The sequence below is a fragment of the Pantherophis guttatus genome, chromosome 6 (assembly GCF_059756535.1).
Source record: "Pantherophis guttatus breed Tessera chromosome 6, ASM5975653v1, whole genome shotgun sequence".
NCBI classification, from domain to species: domain Eukaryota; kingdom Metazoa; phylum Chordata; class Lepidosauria; order Squamata; family Colubridae; genus Pantherophis; species Pantherophis guttatus.
Genome location: NC_142068.1, coordinates 46,045,169 through 46,073,101, shown reverse-complemented (window position 1 = coordinate 46,073,101; position 27,933 = coordinate 46,045,169). Strand labels below are relative to the sequence as shown.

General features: G+C 38.5%; 1 protein-coding gene across 4 annotated transcripts in view; it reads right to left on the bottom strand.

Moving 5' to 3' along the window:
• The window catches only part of KCNIP2 (potassium voltage-gated channel interacting protein 2), a 119,209-nt gene that overhangs the window by 57,395 nt on the left and 33,881 nt on the right, over nucleotides 1-27,933 (bottom strand). Inside the window, exon 1 of one of the 4 annotated variants that reach the window (XM_087872819.1) lies at nucleotides 4,182-5,881. The exons of 2 other annotated variants lie outside the window; for them this stretch is intronic. In XM_087872819.1, coding sequence (XP_087728945.1) covers nucleotides 4,182-4,269 — 88 coding nt within the window. In that variant the 5' untranslated portion in view covers nucleotides 4,270-5,881. Of the gene's footprint in view, nucleotides 1-4,181; nucleotides 5,882-27,933 lie in introns of those variants that run through there. One more of the 4 variants, XM_034439914.3, reaches the window with a different exon arrangement.

Sequence of the window (27,933 nt, the reverse complement as noted above, 5' to 3'; positions counted from 1 at the left end):
ATGTGAATGTATACTAAGAAAAATGCAGAGGTTTTTTTAAATTCACTATAAAGTGAATGAGACTTTGGTTAAATAAGATTTCCTGAAAAAAATCCTACTACAAAAAAAGAACTGAGTATTAAACTTATTTGACTGTTAGCAACTCTGAAGCTCTTTTAACAGATAAGTAAAAGATGTAATTATAAAGTAAGAATGCAACCGTGAAGAAAAATATGTTTCAGAAAATTATGTTCAAATAAGCTATGTAATAATTACATTTAAACAAGCTGGTTATTTTGGATGGCACACTGCTTACATTTTTAAATCTCTGAGTCTACCACGTTACTCTAGTATGATCAATCCTACAAACAGGACAGACATCTGTTGCTAATGGTAGCCCCTTTTAATAAGTCAAGTCTTCTTTCGGAAAAAGAAAGACAGGAATTTAGGACAGAATCCATGGTATCTTCAGGTGTGTAACCAATAGGAGCAAAGTGCATCTGAAAAATCACTTTGCACTTTATGTAGTCTGTAGTTTAAAGGAGACTGAAGATTACAAAAGATCAAGGGATATCTGTGTCAATTCTGGTACCACCTTTCTCCACACTAAATATATAGCTTTTAATCAAGTGCCTGAAGATGTATCTTTGCCTTTTACAAATTGCTCTCATTCACAACTGCAACTCAATTCTCTGTGAGCACAACCTCAAGAGGTCTGTCCTAATTCACATGTCTTGGTGTCAGGTAGGCATGATCAGGAACACTTCCCTACAAAAACAAGTATTTAAAGGTGCAGAGCCAAAGGAAAAAAGTCTAGAGGCTTTCCCATTGTTTCCAGAATGCAGAGAAGTTCTGGGGAGAAATCCTAACCCAGCAATGGCATTCCTGAGGCACTTAAAAGCTTTCTCAAAGGCGATACCTAGGTTTCCAAATGTCCCTCCCATATATTGAAAACTGGATTATAGTACACTGGGCTGCTCTTACATTATATAGTTTTATATCCAGTTTATGCTTTGTGATTCATGTGCCATGAATTTTGTTCATACTAGGTGTTCTCTGCAGGGGTTTTCCTCATATGAAACAGTCTGTCCCCATCTCCCTCCCCCAGGAATAGAAAGCCCCATTCTTTTAGAAGTTCTAGGAATTAAATGCTGTATTTCTCGTATGCTTTGGCCTTTGTATACCTCTTGTATACTGGCTTTTTAAGGGTTAGGGTTGCTTTAGACGGGTGTCAAACTCGCTGCATCATGTTGCCGTCATGTGACATTTCACAGCATTTTTTCAATTCGCGGACTCGGGGTGTGCCTGCAGGCCGCCAGTTTGACACCCCTGCTTTAGAAGCCTACAAAGAGCATAAATGCAAAGATTGGTGGCAAAGTTACTTCTTCATCTCCATTGTAACTGTGCATGGTTGCTCTACAGGCGGTCACTAAATGAGGACTATTTGTTTTTTCACACATGCTATACTTCATGTACTAATCACATTCAACTTAATACTTTCACAAAATACTTCATACTTTGAGCCTGTTAAGTTTATCTTAAAGATCTTTTCTAAGGCAACAAACTCGCAATATACTTTCTTTCTCACCTTTCTATGTGTTTCTCAATGACTTTCTGAAGAGTAAAAATCTGATGTGTACACCTTGTATCCTTATAAAGTTGAACTCTCCTTCCCAAATTTTATTCACTGAATCCCCTTGTAGCTCTTGTGTTTTTTTTTTTGCTTATGAATTGAAATAGAATAATTCTGCTGTTCCACTTCACAAAAGAAAAAAGTAAATTGCACTGGCCTGACAATCCCCCCAATGGTTCAGAGCATGCCTGCTACTTGACTGAGAACAGGATGCCCAATCTTTTGAGGACAGGAGGGCACATTTGGCTTTGGAGTGATATGCTGGGGGCCACTTCCCCCAAAGTGGCCAGCTGGGATCAGGGCACCAATTATAGCATGGTGTGTGTGTGTTCTTAAAATGACAGCAATTACAATTCTTAGTCAAGGTGATTTCCCGTGTATTTGATTATATTTTTTTACTGTATGTCTTTCAGGGGCTGCATTTGGCTCTGAGGTTTCCGTAGTAGGAAAATCAAGGCATTACTCTAGGAGGACTTTAGGTAATAAACAACACAGTAACAGGTCTAATATGCTCCTTTCAGAGTTTGTGGTCCTGGCAAAGCAATACCCCAAATGATTAAAACCACATTTCTGAACATTCAGTTACCATTTGAGCACTAAGCAAGCAGTGGCATGGATACAGACAAAGTAGAATAAATTGCAGGTTTATTCTAGTTCAACTGTAAAGCATGCTATGAGATCAATAGGACACAAGGCAGGACATTTTCTTTGCGATATTGAATTAAGCACTTTGCTAACACATTTCAACATGATGCTGCCTGACAGTGCAATGATGATCAGCATCAATTTCTCTATGAGCACATATGCAGCCGGAGATACCATCATCATTTAGACTTTCCATTTCACTCTCCGGATCCTGGGAATTAACTTAAAATAGCCCTCATGATAAATTGGAGTTAGTAACTCCACAAGATAAAACACAGATAAACTGTATATATAACTAATACATCAAACATATATATTACTTCTATTGTTTGTTCATATTTGGAATAAAATAAACATTGTATACTAAAGTTAGAGCTGAGAGACACTGCAGATGGATGATTAGGCTTCGAACAGAAGAAACAAACACACACACACACACACACACACACACACACACACACACACAGAGAGAGTTGCCCTTCAGTTTTTCAAGTAACAGTCTTCAGCACCATACTATGTGCGTGTGACACATGTTTGCCCATGATATGGTTTCCTGACTTAACCCAGTTTCCTCTGTTAATATGGTACTTTAGACACAACATCACCATATCAACTGGGTTCACACATAATCTAGGACTAACATGTGCTATAGCATGGGTGTCAAACTGGTGGTCCATGGGCTGGATATGTCACACACAGGTTATGCCCACCCCAGCTCCACAAAGGGGAAAAATGTCACAAAATGTCAAACACATTGATGGCAATGTGACGCGGTGCATTTGACAGCCTTGTGCTATAGTATATCATACTATAAATATGTAAAAATAACCCATTGGGCCTGGGCCTGGATAGGTCAGAGTCCATTGGTCCAGAACCATACTCATTTATGCAGCGATGAAACATTAGGTCCCTCTATAGATAACAGAGCAGAAAGGTGATCAAATATTTGCCATTCCTTTACAAGATGGAGGATGCATGATTAAACCATGGAGAATCTTTGAAAATTACCAAACAGTCTGGGGAGAAAAAACCAGGGTGTAAGAGTGCAATGATTCTGCAGATCAGGATAAAGATAGATTAATACAAAGGAAACATGCAGCATTAAATGATAAAGTAGGTCAGAGGACAGGCTAATATATTTCCCAACAACTACCCCCTTCAATTTGGGGATTAGAGGCAGAGGGTTATGGGAATTGTAGCCCAATGCATCTATAAAACACCAGGTTGGAAGAAAGCTAAAGTAGGGCTAATCTATTCTAGCTCCTCTTCTTTTCCTTGATACAAATAAAAGTATGGACTATTGAATGAAAACTCAAAGGAGGGGAGCTCCAACCTAAAGACTGGATCCAAGAGTTCTTTAACCTGGCTCTCCTCCCAGAACATCTCTTGAGTAGATGCAATTCCATTTAAGCAGCAAAGCTTTGTCTCTCGGTGAAGAAGTTGACTAATTGCTTTGTAGAGAATGGTATGGAGAAAGGACATGGGAGCCAACACAACAGTTCTCTCAGTATGGAAAGAAGAATTCTGAAATAGGGTGTGATGCTTATACAGTATCTACCAAGTTATCAGTTGACCCTGGTGATCTCAAGCCAAATGTAGTCTGGTACTGAATCACAACAGAAATATGCCTATTATCTAAATCCAATGTAATTCAGATCCATAATTTTCTCCCTATGGTCTCCATATAATGTCTACTGTATGCTGTTTTCTTCCTTCTCTGAAGAACCACAATAACCTACAACTGCAATGGGGGTACTGGACAAGCTACAGCACTTTCCCATTCTATTGCTTGTAGAGCTCAGGTATTTTTTTAAGGCCCACCACACAAACACAAAAGATGTGTAGCTCTCACCATCCCTGTACCTGCTGTGCCAACCACACATGTCCCAATCCATCCCCCCTCCAGAATGCTGGGAACTCCTACCTTCATATAAGGTCCCAGTTACAAACTGGTAGAAGAAACGGATCGCTCGCCCCAGCTGCTTCTTGCATCGTTGCTGGCAATGAGCCATGGCATTAACAATACAGTGGCAGGGGGGGACACCTGGCTGTGGGCCCCCAGGTTCTCAGGACCAGGTGAAACCTAGTAGAACTTGGAGAGAACTTGGAGTCTTCTGGTCTCCGCTATCACACAGTCAGTATTCAGGCAAGAAAGTCAGAGCCACCATTGAAGGCAGAGAGCTCTGATCTCTAACATGAAAGTTTGGACTGGATTGAAAAGATCCAGCTGAGATCGGTGGCTGGCTGAAGGCTTCGGGGACGCTAGAAGAGCAGAGATGACCAGCCAACAAACAGACACGCCCAGAGCCAAAGCTGGGGTGAGCTCCCACCAAGGCGAGAAGATCGCAGTGTGCTCCAACCTTTGGGGCGAAGGCAGGGACTAGCAGCGGCCGTCGTTTCAGTCCAGGCGATCCTTTCAGCTCGACGATCCTTTCCAGGACGCTCTGTTGAGCTGGAATTTCCAGCAAAGTTGCAACGAAGAGCGGACAGCGAAGCTGGAGCTGCACCAACAACGCAGCGGTTAATCGGCCGTCCTGGTTGCTCGAAGCGGGCAGCATCCAGCAGTTTCCCACCCCAGGCGGATGCCTTTTCGGATCCTTGGTCGCTTTGCCTGGCATGACATCTTTCTCCGCCACACCCAGTTCTCCATAAGGCAGCTGCCAGGAAACCAGAGGCAGTACTAGGTTGGCATGGCAATGGTCTGACTCCACAGGTCCTGCTGACCAATGGGGGTGCTGCTTTCCCCCCTCCTCCTCCCGGCTCTTCTAACTGGAGCCTCCCTGGATGTTCCTTCCAAAGCACTCCCTCAACTGCTCTGGACAGCAATGGAGCAAAGTGACTTCTCCAACTCTCCGGCTGAGCAGAGCCACAGATGGCGCAAACAAAACGGCCGCGGGAGGCATTTGCGAACGATCAAAGCACTCTGTGTCTGAAAAAAGAGCCAACATCACGCGAAATTTGCACTGGCAACATTTGCAGGAACGGCTGGCACAGCCGGAGCTCTGCCCCCCTGAGCTGGAATAATTTAGAGAGGTCTGCATTTTTTTTTTAAGGGAGGAAAAGGGAGTTGAAGAACTTACGTGAGTGGTTTCTGAAAATAAGATGTAAGAAAGGGATTTGGTCTGGGCATGAAAGAGAGAAGACTACAGGAATCAGAAACGAGGAGCTGGCTAAAACATGATTTGCCTGCTCAGATGCTGCTTACTTTTTGAAATTAACAAAAAATGCAGAAAACCCCAATAACTTGGATGAAGGCAAACTCTCTCTTAAATGCTCTATTTCCTGGAAACTACATGGAGGAAGCCTCTTGTCATTTACCTTTCAGAATGTATTTCTAACTTCCCAGTCTAGCTCTGAGCCCTGACATTTCCTGGTATTTTCCCATCCAAGTTCTAACCAGGTTCAATGCTTAACTTTTTAAAGATCAGCCAAAATCACATGGTCCTACCAACTTGTGGTTTTACTGATATTATCTAACATATAGGTATGGTTTCACATGTAACATTAAGCCATGTACATATATGTAAATCCAGACACACATTATGGCTGAGTATTATCTGTGGCCCAGGCCACTTTGTAAAGTATATCAACCCATCCTTTTTAAAACCCCAGTTTAGCACTGTATATGAACTCAGCCAAAGACATCTAGATCAGGGGTCTCCAACCTTGGCAACTTTAAGCCTGGCGGACTTCAACTCCCAGAATTCCCCAGCCAGCAAAGCTGGGAGTTGAAGTCCGCCACGCTTAAAGTTGCCAAGGTTGGAGACCCCTGATCTAGATAGTTAAAAAGAAAGTAGATAAATTCTAAATATTATAATTGAGCACAATGGCAAAGTATTGTGACTCCTGTTGGTCTAGATAAAAATTATTTCTTGCCTTGGGGGGATTTGTTTCAAAAAATAAGGCATATAATTTTTCTTTGAATATGCTACATAGAGGAGCTGGAATGATCAGTTAACTTTCTATATCCAACAAGCACTCAGCAGAATCGACAGAACATTCCTTTCTAGTTATTAAGAAGCTAATTAAGAAAGTGTTGGAGAAAAGGGACATCTAGTGGCAATTCATGGAAGTCCTACTCCTTTTTTCATAAGTGATTATTTCCTTGTGTTACAATTACAGGATTCAAGCTTAGGAACATTTCCAAGCTGAAGGCTCAGTCATTCATACCTTGGTCACCTCCCTGCTTGGATTACCGCAATGCAATGCACTCTACATTGGGCTGCAATTGAAGAATATTTGGAAGCTTCAATTAGCACAAAATGTGGCAACTCAGGAAATTATGGGCACCTATGTTTGGCACCTCTGCTCCATGAGCTGTACTGGCTGCAGGTCTGCTTCCAGGTATAATACAACGTGCTGGTGGTTACTTTTAAAGCCTGTTATGACTTGGAGCCAGATTATTTACAGCAGGGGTCTCCAACCTTCACAACTTTAAGACTTGTGGATTTCAACTCCCAGAACTCCCCAGCCAGCAAAGCTGGGAGTTGAAGTCCACAAGTCTTAAAGTTGCCAAAGTTGGAGACCCCTGATTTACAAAACCACCTTTCCCTTGTAGTCTCCCTCCCTCCTTCTGAAAGATCTGGCAGAAAAGACATGCTTCAGATCCTATCCAGGCAGGAATGTCACTTGGCAGGAGCCAAAAAGAGCCTTTTCAGTTGTGACACACTCTGGAACCTCTTACACCCATAGGTCAAATTTGCTCCAATCCTGCTGATGTATTGCAAATTATTTAAGACATGGTTTTGCTATTTATGGTATGACAAGGTTAAAGTAAATGTTGATTTTAATAACCATTTTATTAGACATGCTATCCTAAGAGTTTGTAATAAGTATAAAACAAGGTTCTCTGTGAAGATGCCTCTTTGGGTGTCTCCCCCAGGAAACTATTTTTTTTAGGAAAAAAAATGGTGGTGAAGCCAAACTGATGGACTTATGGTCAATTAATACTGTGTTTCCCCGAATCTGAGACCTCTCCAGATAATAAGCCCAATCGGGCTTTTCGGCGCATGTGTTGAAATAAAACCCCCACCAATAAGCCCCCCGCCAACTACTTACATACATGCACAGCTGGTCCTGCCATTTCCTCTGGTTTCTTGCTGCGCAACCAAAATGAGTTGAGGAGGCGATGCCGGAGGGGGGAAAAAGGGGGGAGGAACATCCCCTCCCCTCCCTGTTCTTCACGCTGGCCGAGTGGCTGGCCGCCACTGCCCTGACATGTCACTGCCTCATGGAGCAGGACTCTGCAAGGCTTGTTGTGCCATTGCACGCATGAACTGCAGCACCACCACGAGCTTCATCATACTGGCACAACTGGCATTCTGTCGCTTGCAGTTGTGCCAGTATGTCAAATCTCGCGGCAGTGCTGCCATTCATGCATGCAAGGGCACAAGCCTTGCAGAGTCCTGTTGCATGAGGCAGCGGTGGCAGCGCAATGAGTTTCACAAAGACTCATTTCTGACAGGTGGGATGGGGGAGAAGCGAGATGCATGGAGCGAGACATGGCTCCCTTGCCGTCTCTTCTCCCTCCCCCCACCTTGCTGGGTATGGCAAGGCTCCTGCTCCTTGCTTAGCCACATGCCCCCTTTAGGGATGCAATTTGGGGGTGGCAAGTGGGGTGGGTGAGAAGCGGGATGTGCGTCTTACCTTTCCAGCTCCGTGGCATTCCTCGCCATTGTGTCCAGGGAAACACGTTGTAAAAGAAAACTTCTCAAGAGTTTGAGAAGTTTGACTGAACTCGTGAGAAGGTCTTTATCTCTTAAGTGTTGGCATCTGCTCTGGGCTATTAAGAAAGAGTTGGGGGCTGCTTCCTGCTTCTAAAAAACATGTTTCTCCATTTCTCATTTAGGGAAATATAATATTCTGCCTTTTTTAATATTTCCCAAAATATTTTCATTCTTCGGGTGGGGGTGGGGGGCTTCCCACAACATCTTAATACAGAAGATTCTGAAAGTGAATATAACGATAAAACCAGAAATTCTTCTTTTGGGTTTAATGGATAAAGACTTGGGTGGGAAATGGAACTTTGACGTTATAAATGTTGACTGCAGCAAGATTATTTTATGCACAAAAATCGAAGGATGTTTTGATTCTCACAATGGATGAATGGCTGCAAAAGTTGATGGCGTTAGCAGAGATGACTAAACTGACTGCTTTGATTAAAGAAAAAAAACTACAATTACTTTTGTTTCTACTTGGAAATTGTTTCTGGATTTTGTGCTTCAGGTGAAAAAAAATGAAACATGGATTTTGGATTTTACCGATTAGATAGGTTGGTTGTTATAGAAATGGTCAACTTATATTACTATGTAAAAGTAAAAAGTTGAGATTTAATGCTATTATCTTATTCTATTGCACCAAAGGGAGTTTTCTTTCTTTTTTCCCTTCCCCTTTCTCTCCCTTACTTTCCCACAAATTTTTTTGTAATTTTTTTGCATTTTATATTATAAACCAATAAAAAATAAAAAATAAAAAAGACATGGTTTTGATGGAATCCTGGAATCCTGATAATTAGGGCAAGCTTGTTTCTTGGCATATTGATTGTGGATGTTTCTTATGTATCATTGCTTGGCTGCTATTTTGTTTGTTTCTTTGTTATATGTAGTTTTGTTTATTGTTTTACTGTTTTAATTGTTAGCTGTTCACAGCAATGGTGAAATCCAATTTTTTTTACTACAGGTTCTATGGGTGTAGCTTAATGGGCATGGTGTGGCTTGGTGGGCATGACAGGCAATGGGGATTTTGATACTGCAAAATCCTCATTCCCTCCCCACTCCTGGGGGAAGGATACTGCAAAATCTCCATTCCCACCCCATTCTGGCCCAGCCAGAGGTGGTATTTGCCAGTTCTCCAAACTACTCAAAATTTCCACTACCGGTTCTCCAGAACCTGTCAGAAACTGCTGGATTTCACCCCTGGTTCAGAGTCATGCATCTAAGATTGGCAGCCATATAAATTTAATGAATAAATATCTATCTTGTTCACCAATTACAACCTATTCTGGGTTGGACAGCCATTCTTATGTAGGGTTCGCAAATATCTGAATAGACAAAGGAGGACATGGACAATTGGAAAGGAAGACACGGGGGACACAGTAATTTTTTCTTTAACTTTTTAAGCATCTGCAACAAAAATTAGTGTGAAAAACAGTAAAATATGTACTTAGGCCTACATGTTTATGAAATTACTTTTTCCAGCATCAGAAAGACTAGTTTTTTCAATTACAATATTTTTCCAACAAATCTTTATTTTCAAAAACTTATGCTAGTGACCATAGAGAATCAATGACAAAGTGCTTTTTAAATTTCACCATAGAAATGTATGATGAGTCATGTGATTTGCAGACTACAGTGACCATAGATTTGAAGGGGTGGATTGAAGCTGATAGTTGAATCAGGAAATAAATAACATAAATCAATCTATATTGATTGGTAACTCACAGAATTGGTAACCCACAGGTATTACCAGTGCAACACATATAAAAAGGAATATGTTGTAAAAGGCTGCTCTCATTATATTTATAATGCTCAAATATGGGAAAAGCCATTCAGAATCCCCTAGAACCATAAGATGGGTGGCAGATAAATTTAATAATAAAAAACACATGAACTTAAATTATTTTATTACAGAAAGATATCTGTTTCTGTAGATCACGTGAAGTGTTAATACCACTTTATAATGCCTTGGTAATGCCACACTTGGAAAATTGCATTCAGTTTTGGTCACCATGATGTAAAAAAGATGTTAAGACTCTAGAAAGAGTGCAGAGAAGAGCAACAAAGATGATTAGGGGACTGGAGGCTAAAACATATGAAGAACGGTTGCAGGTACTGGGTATATCTAGTTTAAAGAAGAGAAGGACTAGGGAAGACATGATAGCAGTGTTCCAATATCTCAGGGGTTTCCACCTGAGAGAGGGAAGAGAGAGGGAAGAGAGTCAAACTATTCTTCAAAGCACCTGAGGGTAGAACAAGAAGCAATGGGTGGAAACTAATCAAGGAGAGAAACAATTTAGAACTAAGGAGAAATTTCCTGACAGTTAGAACAATTAATCAGTGGAACAACTTGCCTGCAGAAGTTGTGAATGCTCCAACACGGGAAATTTTTAAGAAGATGTTGGATAACCATTTGTCTGAAGTGGTGTAGGGTTTCCTGCCTGGGCAGGGGGTTGGACTAGAAGACCTCCAAGGTCCCTTCCAACTCTGTTATTTTATTTTATTCTATTCTATGTTTGGGGTGTGTGTGATTTCATAGGTATAATAAAGAATGGGATGGTTCTCATGGTTGGTATACAAATTAAGACAAATATAATTGGACACAGATAAGAACTCTGAATAGGTCTATTCCTCTACGTCTAGAGAAGGCCATTCAGCAGTCTTAAAGAGACCCACTCCTAGGGAAATTTGGATTGGAAGAACTGTCACTGGATCATTCTGAGGAATTTGTTCATCATTTGGAAGAAAAAAATATGTTGCCCCCATATACAGAATTGGATGTCAGTTGGCAGATCCAGTTGAGGTGACAGACAATAGTAACCTTTCACAGCTATTAGTCTGAGGCGATGATTTCTGAAAACTGGCTCATAATTTGTAGGAAGTCCTGCTTTCTGCGGCCAGGAGTACTTCATCACAATTGCAATTGGTGCATTAATAATGATTATTTGTGGTACAGGTAGTCCTTGGGTTACAAAATTGGGACTGGAAACTCCATTACTAAGCAATGTTGTTATGAAGTATGATATCTCGTTCCCACGTTGCTTAGTAATGGCAATCCCACCAGTCCCAGTTGCTATAAATAAATGAGAATCATGAGAGTTGTTAAGCAAGGTTTGCATGCGACTGCAATTTCTGATTGCATGCCAACTTCTTCATTGGTTTGCTTGTGGGAAGATGGCAGGGAACATTGGAGATCGAGATCATGTGACTGTGGAGAAACTGTGTCAAAGGAGTGACAAACTGTGCTATAGAATTCCTAGAAGCCATCATAAACCCCTCCTTGTTCAGTGCCATTATAATTTTGAACAGTTGCTGAATGAATAGTTGTAACCCAAGGACTATCTGTACAGGAAGCACTGAACATGGTCACACATGCCCTTGTCACTTCATGATTGGATTATTGCAATTCGCTCTATGTGGGGCTGCCCTTGAAGACTAGCTAGAAATGTAAACTGGTTCAGCAAGCAGTAGTCTAGGTTGTGTCAAGTATTTGGAGATTTGCTGAGGTAACACTTTTATTCCAGGAGTGACAACTAGTGACTACTGGCTGTGGGAGACTTCATTGGAAGATAAAAGTTTTGTTTTGTTTTGTTTTTAGATCTAACTCTGCTGATTAGTGCTATAATGAAATATATTGCTTCTTATTATTTGGTTTTTTTACCCACTATTATCTGTTGTATGCCACTTGGAAAGTGGCTTAGAAATACAAATAAATAAATAAATAAATAAATAAATAAATAAATAAATAATAACATTTTTTAAAAAAACCTTCTCCATAGATGATAGAAAAGATGGACAGATGTAAAGATAATTGCAGGAAGACCATGAATGAGGAAAAAATCAACCAAGACTCCATTGACCAAGAGAGCATTATCTACCACCAAACTCCAGATTCCAGGAATTCTGCTACAGTAAGATGAGAGACATCATTATTTATGGGTCCTGGTTAATGTTGCAATAAAATTGAGTAGTGTTAGAATTACACATCTTGGCCATCCTGCATTTCTCAATCTCTTTCTCAAAATAACCTCACACATGAATTTGATCAATGCAAATCCAGGGATTCTTTAAGGAAATGTTAACTGAATAAGAGAAGATCTAGAAACCGTAGGGAAAAGTGGCTTAATAATACTTGAATTTTTATTAAGAAAAAGCTGACAGTAATCAAGTTCATAGCCTGGATTTCATAAAAGCAGATTTTAATAAACTCAGAGCAATGATTAATATGATTCCATGCTAGGAGAAGCTAATGAGAAGAAAAGATCAACATGGCTGAAGTTCCTTTAAAGAGGAGATATTAAAAATGTAGTTGGAAACAATTCCAGTGGGGGTATAAGGAAAATACCAGAAGAAACTAATTTGGCTTCACTAATGCAAAAATTTGGAACTCAAACATACATGAAGAAGAAAGGGGGAACAAATCACTTGAGAGGAATACATATATAGATTATACCAGAATTGTTATGTAAATTGTTGAGAAAGCTAAAGTTAAAAAGAACACGAGGTTAGAACACGAGGTTAGAAAGGATGTACCAACAATAAGTTTATTTAGATGTCTACAAATTAAAAGGAAGAAGGGGAAAATCAAAGAACCTGTGGTCAGTGAATGCAGCAAAAGGATATCAGATAACAGAAAAATCAGAATTACTGAGCTTATATTTTAATTCAGCCTTCTCTAATAAAAAAAGGTATGGGTTCTATTAAGATGGTTGAAAGTATGGCATGATACATAACAAAGGAATGCTTATTACTTTGAATAGATTCAGTTCCTCAAGGCCAAATTATTTAATTTGGTTATGTACAACCTTCCTGAAGTTTGAAGGCTGAAATTTTATGTATTACCTTTAAGAAATCTTGGAGAATGGCTAAAGTATTAGGATGACTGGAGGAGAGAATATTTTGTCCCTTTTTTCAAAATGGAGAAAAACAAAAACCCAGAAAACCAGGTAATTTGACATCAATATTTGAGAAGTTTCTAGTGCAGATTATAAAATAATTGAGCTGTAAAGGTCTTTTAAAAAAGCAGTGATTATTAGAAGTCAGCATGGATTTATTGTCAGACTAATCATATTTCATTTCTGATTGGGTAGTTTTCTTAGCAGTCTATGTAATAAACACTGTACAATCTTATATATTGTTTTTAATAAAAAGCATTTCACAAACTACCTCATGTTTGATTAACAGTTAGCATGGGTTGGATGGCATGAAAATTAAATGGCTGAAAAAGAATAGTGATGGAGTTCTCATCAAAGATATCTCTTCAAACTAGAATAGACCATATTGCTACAGCATTCAGTCCTGGATCTTCTAAACATTTTTATTAATAACTTGGATAAAGAGGTAGAAGGAATGCTTTTTAGATCTGCAGGTGACAAAAAAAAATAATGGTGGGTTTGATAACACCCTAGGAGAGGGAGATAAAACTGAGAACAATCTGAACAGGTTACAGAAACAGATTTTTAAAAATGAAATTTTACACTGATAAATACAGAATTCTTCAATTAGTAAACAAAAATCAGATGCAAAGATAAAGGGTAAAGGAAGCATTGTTTTCAGGGGTGGAATTCAGCATATTCGGTCCGGTTCGGGCAAGCCGGTTGCTCTGACGATCAGCTGATTGCCACACCTCAGCTGTTTTTAGTGCCTTTAACACTGCTTGTAATGGTCTTTTCTAATGGACAGCGTGTGTGTGCAAGGCACACGCTCAGTGAATCGGTTGTTACACTGGTTGAATCCCACCACTGATTGTTTTATAATATAATTGTCTAATATAGTTGTCTTATATTTGGGAAAAGCTGCTGGAATGGACGTTGACTAGAAACTAGAGATGGATGGAATTTTAAGATTATCAGCATTTGTATGGTTTCCAAACCACAGGAAGGCAGACACCCCCCCCCCAATATTATCTTGCACTGGATGGACCTCATTTGCAGTACTGTAAGGATACAGACAAAATAAAATGATAAAAGATGGTCAAATTTGAAAACCAAACCATAGGAAGAGATAGGACTGGGACTGTTTTGGTTTGAGAAGACTAAAGGGAAATAATCCACATTATAGGATGTGAAACAATAGTAAAAAGTAATTTTACTATGCAATAGTAACAAATAGTAAAAAAAAAAATAGTTCATTAGATTTCAGTTCTATAGTCCACCTGATAAGTGGACAACTTGATTTAGATGCCTTTTGTCTGCAAATTAATGGGGGGGCGGGGAGGAGAAGGAGGTGGAAAAAACACTCAGAGCTTTTTCTTTTGAAGTGATTGTACATTATAGACTGAAGAGACATAATACCACCACAAAGGGGCACTAACATGCAAGAAACTGATACAGTTAGATGGCTAAAAACAAACCATAAAAGCACAAATATTGGGCATCTGACAGCAATAAAAAGAAGCAATGATTATATAGTGTTCTTTCAAGATTTCACAGTACTGTGCAATGTTTCCTGACTTTCAGTTCCATAGGTGTTATGGTAGCTGCTTTGTTCTCTTCAGTAAGAAAGCAAGTGGTATGTTTCTGAACTAATGTAGATAATTTACTAACAGAAATTATAATACAGAAACCCTTGCATCCACTTTTTTATTGCTATTTAAAGATGCAAATATAATTTCTAAGTGTTTTTATTTTCCCCATAATAACTTCATCCTCCCAGGATCTCTTTCAATCAAAATATCTTCCAGCCTTTCTTCTTTTCTTACTGGTTCTATGCAGGAGTGAAATCCAGCAGGTTCTGACAGGTTCTGGAGAACAGGTAGTGGAAATTTTGAGCAGTTCAGAGAACCGGCAAATACCACCTCTGGCTGGCCCCAGAGTGGGGTGGGAATGGAGATTTTGCTATACCCTTCCCCAAAAAGTGGGGAGGGAATGGGGATTTTGCAGTATCCTTCTCCTGCCATGCCCACCAAGCCACACCCACAGAACCGGTAGTAAAAAAAATTAGATTTCACTACAGGTTTTATGACAATAGTACTCCAAGATGAGCAATTTGTCATTCACCTATCTAATGAGGAAACTTAACAAAGCTAAGGCCATTGAATATCTTTTACAAATTCAAAGGTATGTTAAGAAGACACATTAAGATAAAACAAGTGGTAAGGGACATTAATCATGTTGACATCCAATGGGAGACAAACTCTCTCAAATGTGGTACTTCCAGGAAACTAACATAGATCAACATAGGGAGGAATTTCTTAAAAAATATATACTAAATGGGTTAAATAAAGAAGACAATAGCAAAAGAAGCCAATTTAAACATACTTCAGTTCAGAAGAACTGAAAACAAAAATGACATTTATAGGAGGTGGACAGTAACAGATCAATATAAAAGAACACATATAGATAGCCCAGAAATGTGCAAATAGTGCCAAGAGAATGAACCTTATTGTAGAACAATGTGAACAACAACAAAAAGAGCATGTAGCATAAGTTCAAAATAAAATGATGAGAAAGAATCAGGAATTCTACTAGTTCAGTTTTTTCCACCAAGAAAGTATGTGTTGTACATGGCAATTCTAATGAGCAAAGAGGAAGAGCAGACCACTGAAAATATCAGGGTCATAGAATAATTATTTTTTTTAATGTGTTTAAATTTTCCAGACCAGATTAATTCCTGATGGTTAAACAATGTCTATTAATTTTGAAGTAGCCTGGAGAACTAGCGATTTACCAGGATTGGGAAAAAAAAATGCTTATCTTCAAAGAGAGAGGGAGGGGGGAGAGAGAAAAGAGAGAATGATCTGGAAAATTATATAATATTTTGTAAAGTTCTATAGAAGTTTTAGCTGTAAAACATCTTGCTGTATTATCCGAAATCAGCCCTGATTTTTCAGTACTAAGTCTTGCCTATCAAATTTATCTCCTTGTCATTGAGTAACTTATTTAACAGATTTAGGAAATGCAATGCATGAGAGAGTGAATTCAACAAAGTATTTCACAAAGTACTCCATGATATTCTGATTAAGTAGCTATTTGACTGTGGGCTAGATAGCATGAGAATTAAAGTGTATAGGTGGCTTGAAAATTATATTCAGAGAATGATCATTAATGGTTACTCACAGGTGCCTGAAGGCTGTTGGGACCTGCATTGGGAGAAAAAGACGCAAGGTCATCCTGGGGAGACCAAGTAGCTGTGAGTCCTTGTCTACCTGGCTCCAGGGACTTATCATTTTTGGTCCAGAATAGAGCTATCTTTTTCCGTTCAGAACATGTGTGTACTCTGAGCATCCTCCTGGACTCTCACAATGTATTATAATGGATGGGGACGATCAAAGAACTAATGTAAAATATCTGAAGGGCACCAGGTTGGTTCAACCTGATTTAAGAGATTCCTCAATTTCAGTAGTTGCCTAATTTTGCCTTATTAGTACAGAATCCAACTATGTGCCGAGGTGGAACAGTGGTTAGAGTACAGTACTGCAGGCTACTTCAGCTGACTGCTAGCTGCAGTTCAGCAGATCTAATTTCACCAGCTCAAGGTTGACTCAGCATTCCATTCATCCGAGATGGGTAAAATGAGGACCCAGATTGTTGGGGGCAATATGCTGACTCTGTAAACCACGTAGAGAGGGTTGTAAAAGCACTATGAAGCAGTATATAAGTCTAAGTGCTATTGCTATTGCTATACAAGTATTCCTCTCACCAATATGGAACCTGAATCTCACACTTCCCTTAACATTCTAGAGTAGAGAGAGCATGACCTGTCTATGTTTCCTCTTCTCGCAGAACACACATTGGATAATGGTAAGACTTTTGTGAACTAGAGTAGCACTTAGGGACTCAGAGTTTTGCCATTCTTCTCTTTCCCTATCATCCTTTTCTTTCTCTTATTATCTAAAATGGATGCTGGGCATGTTTTCTCAGATACTGTATACAGAAGTACATAGAAGAACAGACCTTGTCCTTAGACTAAGACCTTATACCAAGACCTTGTTTTCTATGGGATATCCTTTGAAACGCTTGTCAAAGGTGTTGCCTTTGCCAAGAGAAATACTTGGCAAAGAACCAATTTTCTTAATACAGAAGCATCTGGGCTAGTGCTAAACAAAAGTATCCTGATAGCATAGGGAATTCATAATTTCTGCTAGCAATGAAATGCGTATTAGCACATCTGGTAAGAGCAGCAGCAGGAAAAAAAAGTGTGGAAAGGTAGGGCTATCAGGGATTAAGTGCTATAAACAAGGCTGTCAACATTATCCAGAAATTCAGGCAAGGATCTTGCCTCTGAAATTACATGGGAACATCAGATACAGCTTAAAATAACTTCACAACTTTATGCATTAAATAACCCAAATAAACTGACGTTAAGAAGGAAAGAGAAGGACTAATATGCATCCTGTTTTCTTGTGCCAAACATTTAATAAACATAATAAATAGCATACATAATAGATTAATATTTAGTCTCAATTTGCTGAGCTAAAGAATATTTATATACAGCAGCAAAACAGCACTGAAGCTTTTAATTTCATAAAAAAATAGCTGATACCCACCAAAGAGGGAATTGCACAAAATTTCTGCCTTAAAAACTACATGCAAACTATGCCAATGACTCTGGGACTGGCCACCCAGCTTCTTTGAAGACTTTCGTTGAGCAAGAGTATGCATTTGCTTCCAAAGATAATATGCTTTAGTCACAGAGGTTTTCCTTACTTGAGGCACTCCAAATGTATTGGATTCTAACTCCCATAATCCCTAGCTGATATTATGCTAGCCTGGGAGCACAAAGGGTCTCTAAATCAGGCAGAAAAAAAATCTAGGTAAAATGATTAAGATCTGTCAAATGTCTCATACTGTGAAAAATTTAAATTTATATCTTCATGAAAAGTACATCATTATTTGCTTTCATACCTGCAGTTGTGAAATTCAAAACCATTATATAAAATAATAAAAAGAGCCATCATTTCATTTATTCCATTGATGAAAAATGTATTTTGCATGTACTTAATTTTATGGAATTTTCTAAAAAGGAGCCATTTGGACTGGGATTTTAAGAGTCAAGAGCAGAAATCTGGAGCTATTTATATTTCCAATTTTGCAATTAGTTCTGCCTCTGAACTCCATGCTTTCCTACTGCTCTTTGCTTTCATCAAAACATTTCAAAGTTCTTTAAAAACAAACAAACAAACAATGAGTTGCTTAATTGAACCAAACCAAGATATCTTCCGTAATTTAGTAGAAGCACAGAACTAATGTTTTCAAAAGATTGGTTAAATCCAAAGTTAGGACGCACATTCATATTGCTGGGACTGTTTTCTCTGTGGTTGTTGAGGGTGGGGGGGGGGCTATCCCAGCAGTGGTATATTTTGGTCCAGATCATTCAGATCATCCAGTAAGACCAAAAGCTCAAAGAAAGCACCATTCATAGAGTCAAAGTGCAGCATCTAAAAACCTTTGAGAAATGATCTACAGGCAGAAGATATTTGTCAGCAAGGACAGATATGTTCTTGAGTAACCTCAGGACAGCAATTGTAACACCATCTTCCATCCCCCCCAAGAATGACAGCTAAAAAACCTCAATTAAATGAAGAGGGTGTAAGGCTAAGAAAATAAATAGGGCAGATAACAAGGTTATTTGCATAGCTATTAGCCTCCAGGATTTGCAATCATTTTGATGCTGGGTGTGCTGTCATTACATGTCATGTCATCATATGCAGGTTGGGAATTAATCATGGCTCTCTTCTCTACATTTGTAGAGAAAGCTGCAACCATTACTTTGCAAAAGGTGCTCTGAACATAATAGATAATTAAGTCAATTGTGCAGCGAGCTCGTTAGTTTACTACCCAACCTCTCCTGCCAGACACATCACTTCACCACACATTTTTTGCACTCATTGGGATGTGCTGGTTATTGCAGGAAGTCTCCAGCTGCTCACAAAAAGCAAGGAATCCTATGGTAGCTATCAGCTTCTCTTTTCATCTAATTCAGCCTTTAAGCTTCTGCCCTTGAAATGTGCTAGGACTACAGTTCTCTAAACTGCGAACCAAAATGGCCTATGAGAGTTGCAGTTTGAGAGTAGCAGAGTTAGGGAAGGAGACAGAACTAAGTATACTTGTTGTTATTACATAAAGCAAAGAGAACATGTGAAACTATTGCATCGTGAGTCTGGAAGTGTTTCTATAGATGAATCCTTCTCACATTTGGATCCAGTGATGTGAGAGAAACTAGCCACAGTCTCTTGGTTCTGCATTCAGACTATGCACCATTAAGTGCATTCAGCCACAATCATGAACAGTCAAAATAAGAATGCTTCTAATTGCACTGTAACATCAATTACATAGAACTAAAACACCCCTGGCACCATGTTGCTGAAGAGTATTCTATATGCTTTTCTCAGATTAAAAGACTGAAAGTTTCTATGCTACTAAAAATGTCTGTTCAATAATTAAAAATGAAGGAGACTGGGACAAAACAGCTGAAAATAGAATATCAGAAAATAATGATTTAATCAAATAAATTTGATATGTATGAAAATAAAACTTAGAAACAGTTATACAGTCTGATAGCTAGGAATAGAAAAGAGTATGATATCAAATAGAAAAATGGGAAATACATTTCTCTTTAAAATATTGGAACAAATACTCCAAAACAGGGATAATCTCATCTTTTTTCCTCTACAGACCACTCAAAGGATAATTGAATACAAATATGATAATCATTTTAAGATTTATGAAGAATAGTCACAAAAAGATAGGTAAACAACCTCTTTTCTGTTGCTCCACTAGGTTCAAATTACAAGAAAGACTTAACAAAACATTAATATGAAGAATTCTCTGATAGGAATGGCTGTTTAGCAATGAACTAATGTTAGAGGTCTTTAAGAGCTGAGGTGGTGAAGTGGTTAGAGTGCAGCACTGCAGGCTACTTCTGCTGACTGCTGGAGCTTGCAGTTTGGCAGTTCAAATCTCACCAGCTCAAGGTTGACTCAGCCTTCCATCCTTCCAAGGTCGGTAAAATGAGGACCCAGATTGTTGGGGGCAATATGCTGACTCTGTAAACCGCTTAGAGAGGGCTGTAAAAACAGTATGAAGCGGTATATAAGTCTAAGTGCTATTGCTATTGCTATTAAGCATAGATAACTGGCCCGTAATCAAGAATGTTGGAGCAGCAGATCTCTCTACCTCAATGAGATTTTAAGGTGCTTTAGTTGTTTAGCAGCTCCTCTCCCCAGTTAAAAAGTTGCCAATACATCTCTCAACTACTACTGAGTTTTTGTTTTCTTGATGAATTATATAAAACCATTCAGCAGTTATATCTTCTTTAATTTGTTTTGTAAAAACCCAGGGAGTCATGGGAGTCATAAGCATGTCTCTATGGACACGTAGTCCCCAAATCTCCTCTTCTGAAACAGTGCTGGGATGACAATTGCTGATGGACCAAGATGAAAATTAAACATCCTTCATTCTCCATCTTCCCAAAGCTTTTGCATATTATTTCCCTGGACCTGATTTGTTCCTGTTTTAATCCTCCAAATATTTTTCTCCAGAAGAGAAACTTTCACTAAACTTAGCAATTGAAAATGTGGTCCTGATATCTCTTTAATATCTAGAGAAAATCAAGAGTATAACTACCAAAATATTATAGACCTCTTTCATTTTTTGAATAGTGATTATAAACTTGTTAATACAGTTTTACCTGAGAGACTGAAGAAGTGTATACCACAGATTATTCATAAAGATCAGTGTGGATTTGTACTTAATAGACAAATGAGAGACAACGTTAGATGTGTTTTAAATGTTTTAGAGTATTTAGAGGTTAACAATGAAAAAAGCAGCTTTGTTCTTTTTTAAATGCTGAGAAAGTTTCAACAATTTGAACTCAAAATTTCTACTTAAAATGATGGAATATATGAAATTTAGACAAAACTCCATGACATGGATAAGAGCAATATATACTTTGCAATAAGCTCTAGTGGCTGTGAATGAGTAATTATCCAAACTAGGCATGATTCCGAAACGAACCAGACAAGGTGGTCCCATTTCACCACTCCTACTCATAATAGTTTTAGAAGCCTTGGTAAAAAAACATCAGGGCCAGAGAATACAAGGGATAAAACTTAGCCAACAAAGTTATAAATGAAGAGCTTATGTGTTATGCCGTGATAGAAACCACAGAAAAGGAGGTTTTTTCACAGCCCTTGTTTATAGTTTTCTCCAGTCCCGCCAAGTTCTTCCTGTTCTTTAAAAACTAAACTATTTCTATCTCAAGCAGAAGGAGAGTGTGTGTGGGTAAGTTTGTTTGTGACCTAGAAAAACTCTTTCAGATAGGATGTATGTGTAGATGGTCTGGCAGGAGGGGCAATTCTTGGAGTCATAGAATGTTAGTGACTGGGCTTCTGCCTGTTGTTTTTTGGGCAAAAGAGCCAATTGTATGGGCATCTAATCAAAAGTCCTGTCTGGCTTGCATGGTCTTTCTAGTTAGCACAAACATTAATCAATTTCAGATATTTAGCCCTAAGCAAATTGCTCACCTGCTCATATGTGTAAGGGTATTTGGTCACAATTAATATGACATGTTACAAAATATAAGATAATACTGAGAAATGTGTATTTCTACAATAATTTATATTTCGAGTCTGGAGAGAAGTTGCATCAGCATCCCAAGAGCTACTTAGTAAATTAGGAAGGATGAGGATTGCTTCTGTAATAATATCCAACCCCAAATGCTTAAAAACAGTAACTATATTATCCATTTGGAAAGCAATTAAAACTTTTATTACGTGGTGCTTAAATTAAGAAATCTAATTGTGGTACTAAGTTAGACTTCTGCCAGTGTCCATTCTCTAATTATGCTATTCCCTTTCCCAAAATATTAACATTCTTCCCCTCACACACACATTTTCAACATTTTGTCTTGAACAAACATAGATCTAAACACAGGGATACAATCTTTTAGGTAAAACCTCCAGATCAAAACATGCAGTTTTACTTACCCAGAAATTAAAACAAAAAGAATGATGATAGAGTTGTTACCAGACACTTGATACTGGGAAAATAAAAAAGAGTACTTGAGTATAACAGTTATCTAAGGAATTGGAGTTTTTAAAAAAACAAAACCACAAGACTAACAAATTTTTAAACAGCTAAAAATTGAGCTTATAAAGCCAAAAGCCAAGACAGCTTCCATAAAAGGCATCTCAAAACTAACTTTGGGAGCTCAAAATTTGTCAACACTCTTTCTCCTTCTGTCCTGGCCACTTTTTACAGAGGCATGATTGAGAGCATTTTAACAAACTGCATCACTGTTTGGTTTGGTGGCTGCAGTGCCTCAAATAGAAAGTCCATTCAGAGTGTGGTAAGGACAGCCAAGAAGATTATAGGAAGCTCACTTCCTGTCATTCAGGATACTGCTTATAAGCACTATATGCTTAGAGCTCAAAGCATTATTAGAGACCCACTTCACAGACTGTTTCTGTTGCTCCCCTCTGAGAGGAGGTTTCGAAGTATCTCTAGAAGGACTACCAGATTCTGTAACAGCTTTGTTCCCTATGCCATCCGTCTGGTAAATTTGCAAGATTTGTTTCTCTTGCAGTGAACATGTATACATCTGAACTAGACTGTATTGTTTCTCCGTGTCATATAATATATATGGGTATATCTTTATGTATGTATGTATGTATGTATGTATGTATGTATGTATGTATGTATGTTTATATAGTGTATATTAGAACTGGAGACCCTTTCAGAGCTGTATGGAACGAAATTTCATTTTAATGTATGTCGCTCAAAGCAGGGGTGAAATGCGCCCGATCTGGTAGTGATTGAGGCGGGTGGTTTGGAGAACTGGTAGCAAAAATCCCTGTCCCCCCCTCCAACCTCTTCAACCTCTTTGGCCGAAAAAATGCTTTTAAAAGTAAAAAAAAAAAAAAGCCTCTGATGATCGCGCGGCTCAGCTAGGATCATCAGATGCTTTTAAAAGCATTTTTTCTACAACTTCTTCGGCTGAAGAGGTTGTAGAAAAAAATGCTTTTAAAAGCCTCTGACGATCCCAGCTGAGTTGCCTGATCGGCAGAGGCTTTTTTTCTTTTGATGTGCATTCTAGATAATTTCTCTGAAATCATGTACCAATCATACTTCATGTTATAAAAATTCTCTTTAAGACATTTTCATAAAACAACATAAATTTCAAACCCTTTAACCACATATTTTCCCATTGATTCATCTGTATTTTATAACTAAAATTATTAGCCTGCTTTATCATACATACAAGTAGCACATTACACAAAGCCATGCAAAGGCCCTCCTAGCCACATTTGTAACCTGTTATTTAAGCAAGTTGTGACTGTAGGAGAACCCCAATCTGTTCAGGGTAGCATAACCTGATCCAGCACCAAAAATTCCATAGTCCCAGAACCGGTTGGTCTCCAAACCCAAAGCCACTCTGTCTTTCCAGGGTCAGCTGAAGCCTGTGCTGGAGCCCATCAAGATCTCCACAGCCTCCAGGCACAGAATAAGACAACTACAGAATAGCTTGTTTTGCCCAGGACAGAAATGAAGAATCAGTGTACTGATGATGTCTTATCCATGGTGACAGGTGAGGTCAGCCAGAGGCATTATGTACAAGTGGTCAAAATAGGAAGCGCTCTATTAAATCCTGTACCTGTTAATAGTGGTGTTCCCCAAGGCAGTGTTTTAGGTCTAACACTCTTCATACTTTACATAAATGACTTTTGCAATCATATTAAAAGTAACTGTGTTCTCTTCGTTGATGATGTTAAACTATTCAACACCACCGACAATGCAACTACCCTTCAAAAAGACCTTGATTATATGTCAGATTGGTTTAACAAGTGGCAATTTCAAATCTCAACCAACAAATACTCTATCTTGAACATTGGCAAAAAAAATCAAAACATAAAATACAAATTAGATGGACATGACCTTGTAGATGACCCTCACTCTGTCAAGGATCTTGGAGTACTCATTTCTAAATATTTAAATGCCAAAGCCCACTGTCACAACATTGCCAAAAAGACATTAAGAGTTGTTAACCTAATCTTGCATAGCTTCTTCTTTGGTAATATTGTACTACTAACTAGAGCATACAAAACATTTGCTAGACCAATTCTCGAATACATCTGCCTGGAACCCGCACTACATATTGGACATAAATACAATTGAGAGAGTCCAGAGATATTTTACAAGAAGAGTCCTCCATTCCTCTACCCGCAATAAAATACCTTATGCCACCAGACTTCAAATTTTGGGCTTAGACAACTTAGAACTATGCTGACTTCGGTCTGACCTAAGCGTAGTACATAAAATTATCTGCCACAATGTCCTACCTGTCAATGACTACTTCAGCTTCAACCACAACAATACACGAGCAAATAATAGATACAATATAAGAGCCTGGTGGCACAGCAGACTAATAGCCTGTTATTAACATTCAACTGCCTGCAATTACTGCAAGTTCGAATCTCGCCAAGGCTCAAGGTTGACTCAGCCTTCCATCCTTTCTAAGGTAGGTAAATTGAGGACCCAGTTTGTGGGGGCAATAAGCTGACTTTGTATAAATATACAAAAGTATGAAGGCTATTGCTTAACACATTGTAAGCCGCCCTGAGTTTCCGGAGAAGGGCGGCATATAAATCAAATTAAAAAACAAACAAACAAACAAACTCAAGGTAAACTGCTCCAAACTCAATTGCAGAAAATGCGACTTCCGTAACAGAGTGGTCAATGCCTGGAATGCACTACCTGACTCTGTGGTTTCTTCCCCAAACCCCCAAAACTTTAACCTTAAACTGTCTACTGTTGACCTCACCCCATTCCTAAGAGGTCTGTAAGGGACGTGCATAAGTGCACCAGCGTGCCTACCATCTCTGTCCTAATATTCCTTTTTACTCTTACTCTTTTCATGTATTCAAATTATACATTTACCTATTATCTTATATATGCTTGACAAATAAATAAATAAATAATAAAATAAATACATGTTTAACAGGAAGGGAGAAAGCACCAAATCCTAAAACACCCCACACAGTATGGACCAAAAGTGAGACCTCTTGTCCACAAACTCTCCCTACTTTGCTTTGCTTTGCTTTGCTTTGCTTTGCTTTGCTTTGCTTTTGCTTTTGCTTTTGCTTTTGCTTTTGCTTCTTACTTTCATGGGAAAGCATTTGTCAGGCAACAATTTGTTCCTTTTTGCTCCTTATGGCCTAGAAGAATTCCTTCTGCAAATTCTAATGATAACAGACTTCTGCTTTAAGATCAGCTGTTGCCTTTTGTCAGCATTCCACAATCGCCATGAGACCAATCACTCCATGTTTTGGTCTATAGAACAGTACTGCACCACTGACATTGCTTAAGCATTCTGATTACCTACCTAAGTAGACCTGTCCCTTGCAAAAACATTCCCATAACCAGAAATTTCCCTCAATAATACTTTCTCATGCTCAGAATTCCCCTCCTAGCAAAACATTAGCCTTTAAGTCCTGAACAGCTTCCACAAACATTTTGAGACAGCCCCCAATTTAATAGGGTGTGCACATATAATTCTTGTTCCCATCCATCAGCATTTTTATAGGGTATTATCATTATTTAGGGGCTCCTAAAAGTAGTTTGTAACATCTTCTCATTGTGTACAACAGGATCACAGGAATCTAGCTCAGAGTTGTCAGTGGCATCTTTATTGAATTTCCTCAGTTCCATTGCATAGACACAGGTTGATCCAATTCTATGGTAGTGTGCTTTTTGTACAGTATTTCTCAAGTATATTATATTGAATTTGGGGCTAAACTTTTGCCAAGCTGCTCTGTGCAATGGGATGTTTGTATGCATTTGACAAAAGGAACATTATATTCTATCTGAGAACTACTCTCTTAATTTGTTTACTTGAGTTACTTCATTGTTCTAAAAGGATCTTTTTTTTCATTCATTGCATCTATATTTTGCCATGCCTATAAAAGGGTCCCAAAAGTATACAGCGATGAATCACAATGTTACCTTAATTATATCCTGAAACTATCTTGCTTCGAATTATTTTCATTACTTTCTTCCTGTTCCTCCTGCAATGGGGAGTGGGATATGAATTCATTTATTTTACACTACATCTATTTCTACACATGCAGAGAGAATTAATAGAGACAAATATGAATGCCACTGAAGAAGCTGCTCCCCCCTCCACACTTTTAAATTCTTGAATATAGAGTAACATCTGCTTTAAGGCTGAAGGCCAGCATCATTTTTGGTTGCTTGAACACTTGGCAGCTGCACTCTCTGGGATATAGTTCCCATGACTTTCAATGTCCCCCTTATAGGTGTGATAACATTATAGCATTCCATTGGGGGGGTCAAATGCCAAATGCCTCCACTTCTTCCCTCTACCACAGATTAAAGAATCCTTTATCTGATGACTGAGTATGACAACCTCACCAAAGGTATAGCCTCTGTACTTTCTTCCCTGAAACAGATTATTATTGGTGAGACTTCCAGGCTGGATTGCAGATGGCTGCATCTTCGGTTCTTTTGCATCCATCTGGCTGGTACCCAAAGCATCATATACTGTATATCTCAACAAACTATGTAGATTTATGTGATGGAAGTGGGGAGCAAGATCTGTACAAGAAGAGCCATTATAACGGGAAAAAAAGATTTCTTAGTTTAAGAGAGGAAGGGAGAAGTGAGAAAGACACTCAGAGTAGTTCCACTTTAATTATGTTAGGTATAAATTGATCTGGATAATTGCTTTGGCAGGCTTTCAAGATTGATGTCAAGCCTTTTGAGGCTGACAAACTTGTGAGAAAAAAAATCACTTCAACTCCTGGAATTAATATTATTACTAACAGGGTAACATCATACCTGAGCCTCTGAAAGTCCCTCAAGACTTTGTTGTGCATCAAGTCCAGGGACTCCAGGGGAGTGGTAGACTGACTTTGTTATTATTAACATCCCTTTGCTTATTATTTCATTGTCTTCACTTGGTTTTTACAGTTTAATAATAATCAAGATTACAATTGTTTTAGGCATTTATTAATTGTTTTAGCTTTCTTGTACATCTCCCAGAGACACTTGTTTTGTGAAATGGGTGGTCATATAAATTAGATAAATAAATAAAAATAAAACAAAATCTGCTTCACTGAAAAGGATGTGCTTGTTCTTTGTCCTTCACTTCTGAAAGTGTTGGATACTCACATCAGAATTCTCCAAATGGATAAAAAACATTGTTAGTTGAACAGACCAAGCTTGGCATCCAAAACGTTTGAGGCCTATTTCAACATCTGTAGCTTTCCTTAGTCAGAGCTTTGCTGGTCAATTGCCTTCTATATTTTTTTCAAAGCTGTCATTTGTCCAAGCCCAGATAGATGCAGCCTAACTACTCATTGAGTTGCTGACTCAGAAATACAACTGGCTACTACCTGTAACTAAAGATATTAGATCATCATCTGTAAATTCATACAGCCAGCCTTCAGGCTCCACTTGGTGACATATAATACCTGGGTTTCTTGCTATCAGATCCATTACATTGGCCTCAGAAACTGTTAGCAAATCATGCATGCTATGTGCAGTAGGCAGAACTCCTGTCAAAAATCTGTTTGCAACAGGAGATGTAGAATGAAATCTGTGCAAGTGTATAATTCATATGTATGAATTCACATATGATTAATAAAAGAACTTCAGTTACCAATAAGTAACCAGTTCTTCTTGCACTTATTTAATAACAAGGTAGAATAAGGGAAGAATATAAATATGTATTTGTTTGCAGTTGTTTAGTTGCATTCTGATAAATGGATGTGAATTTTTCATTATGCCTCAATTTAATCCCAAGGGAAGAGAAGAGAAGAGAAGAGAAGAGAAGAGAAGAGAAGAAAAGAGAAGAGAAGAGAATTCTTTATTGGCCAAGTGTGATTGGACACACAAGGAATTTGTCTTGGTGCATATGCTCTTGGAGTACATAAAAGAAAAGATACATTCATCAAGAATCATAAGGTACAACACTTAATGATAGTCATAGGGAAACAGTCAA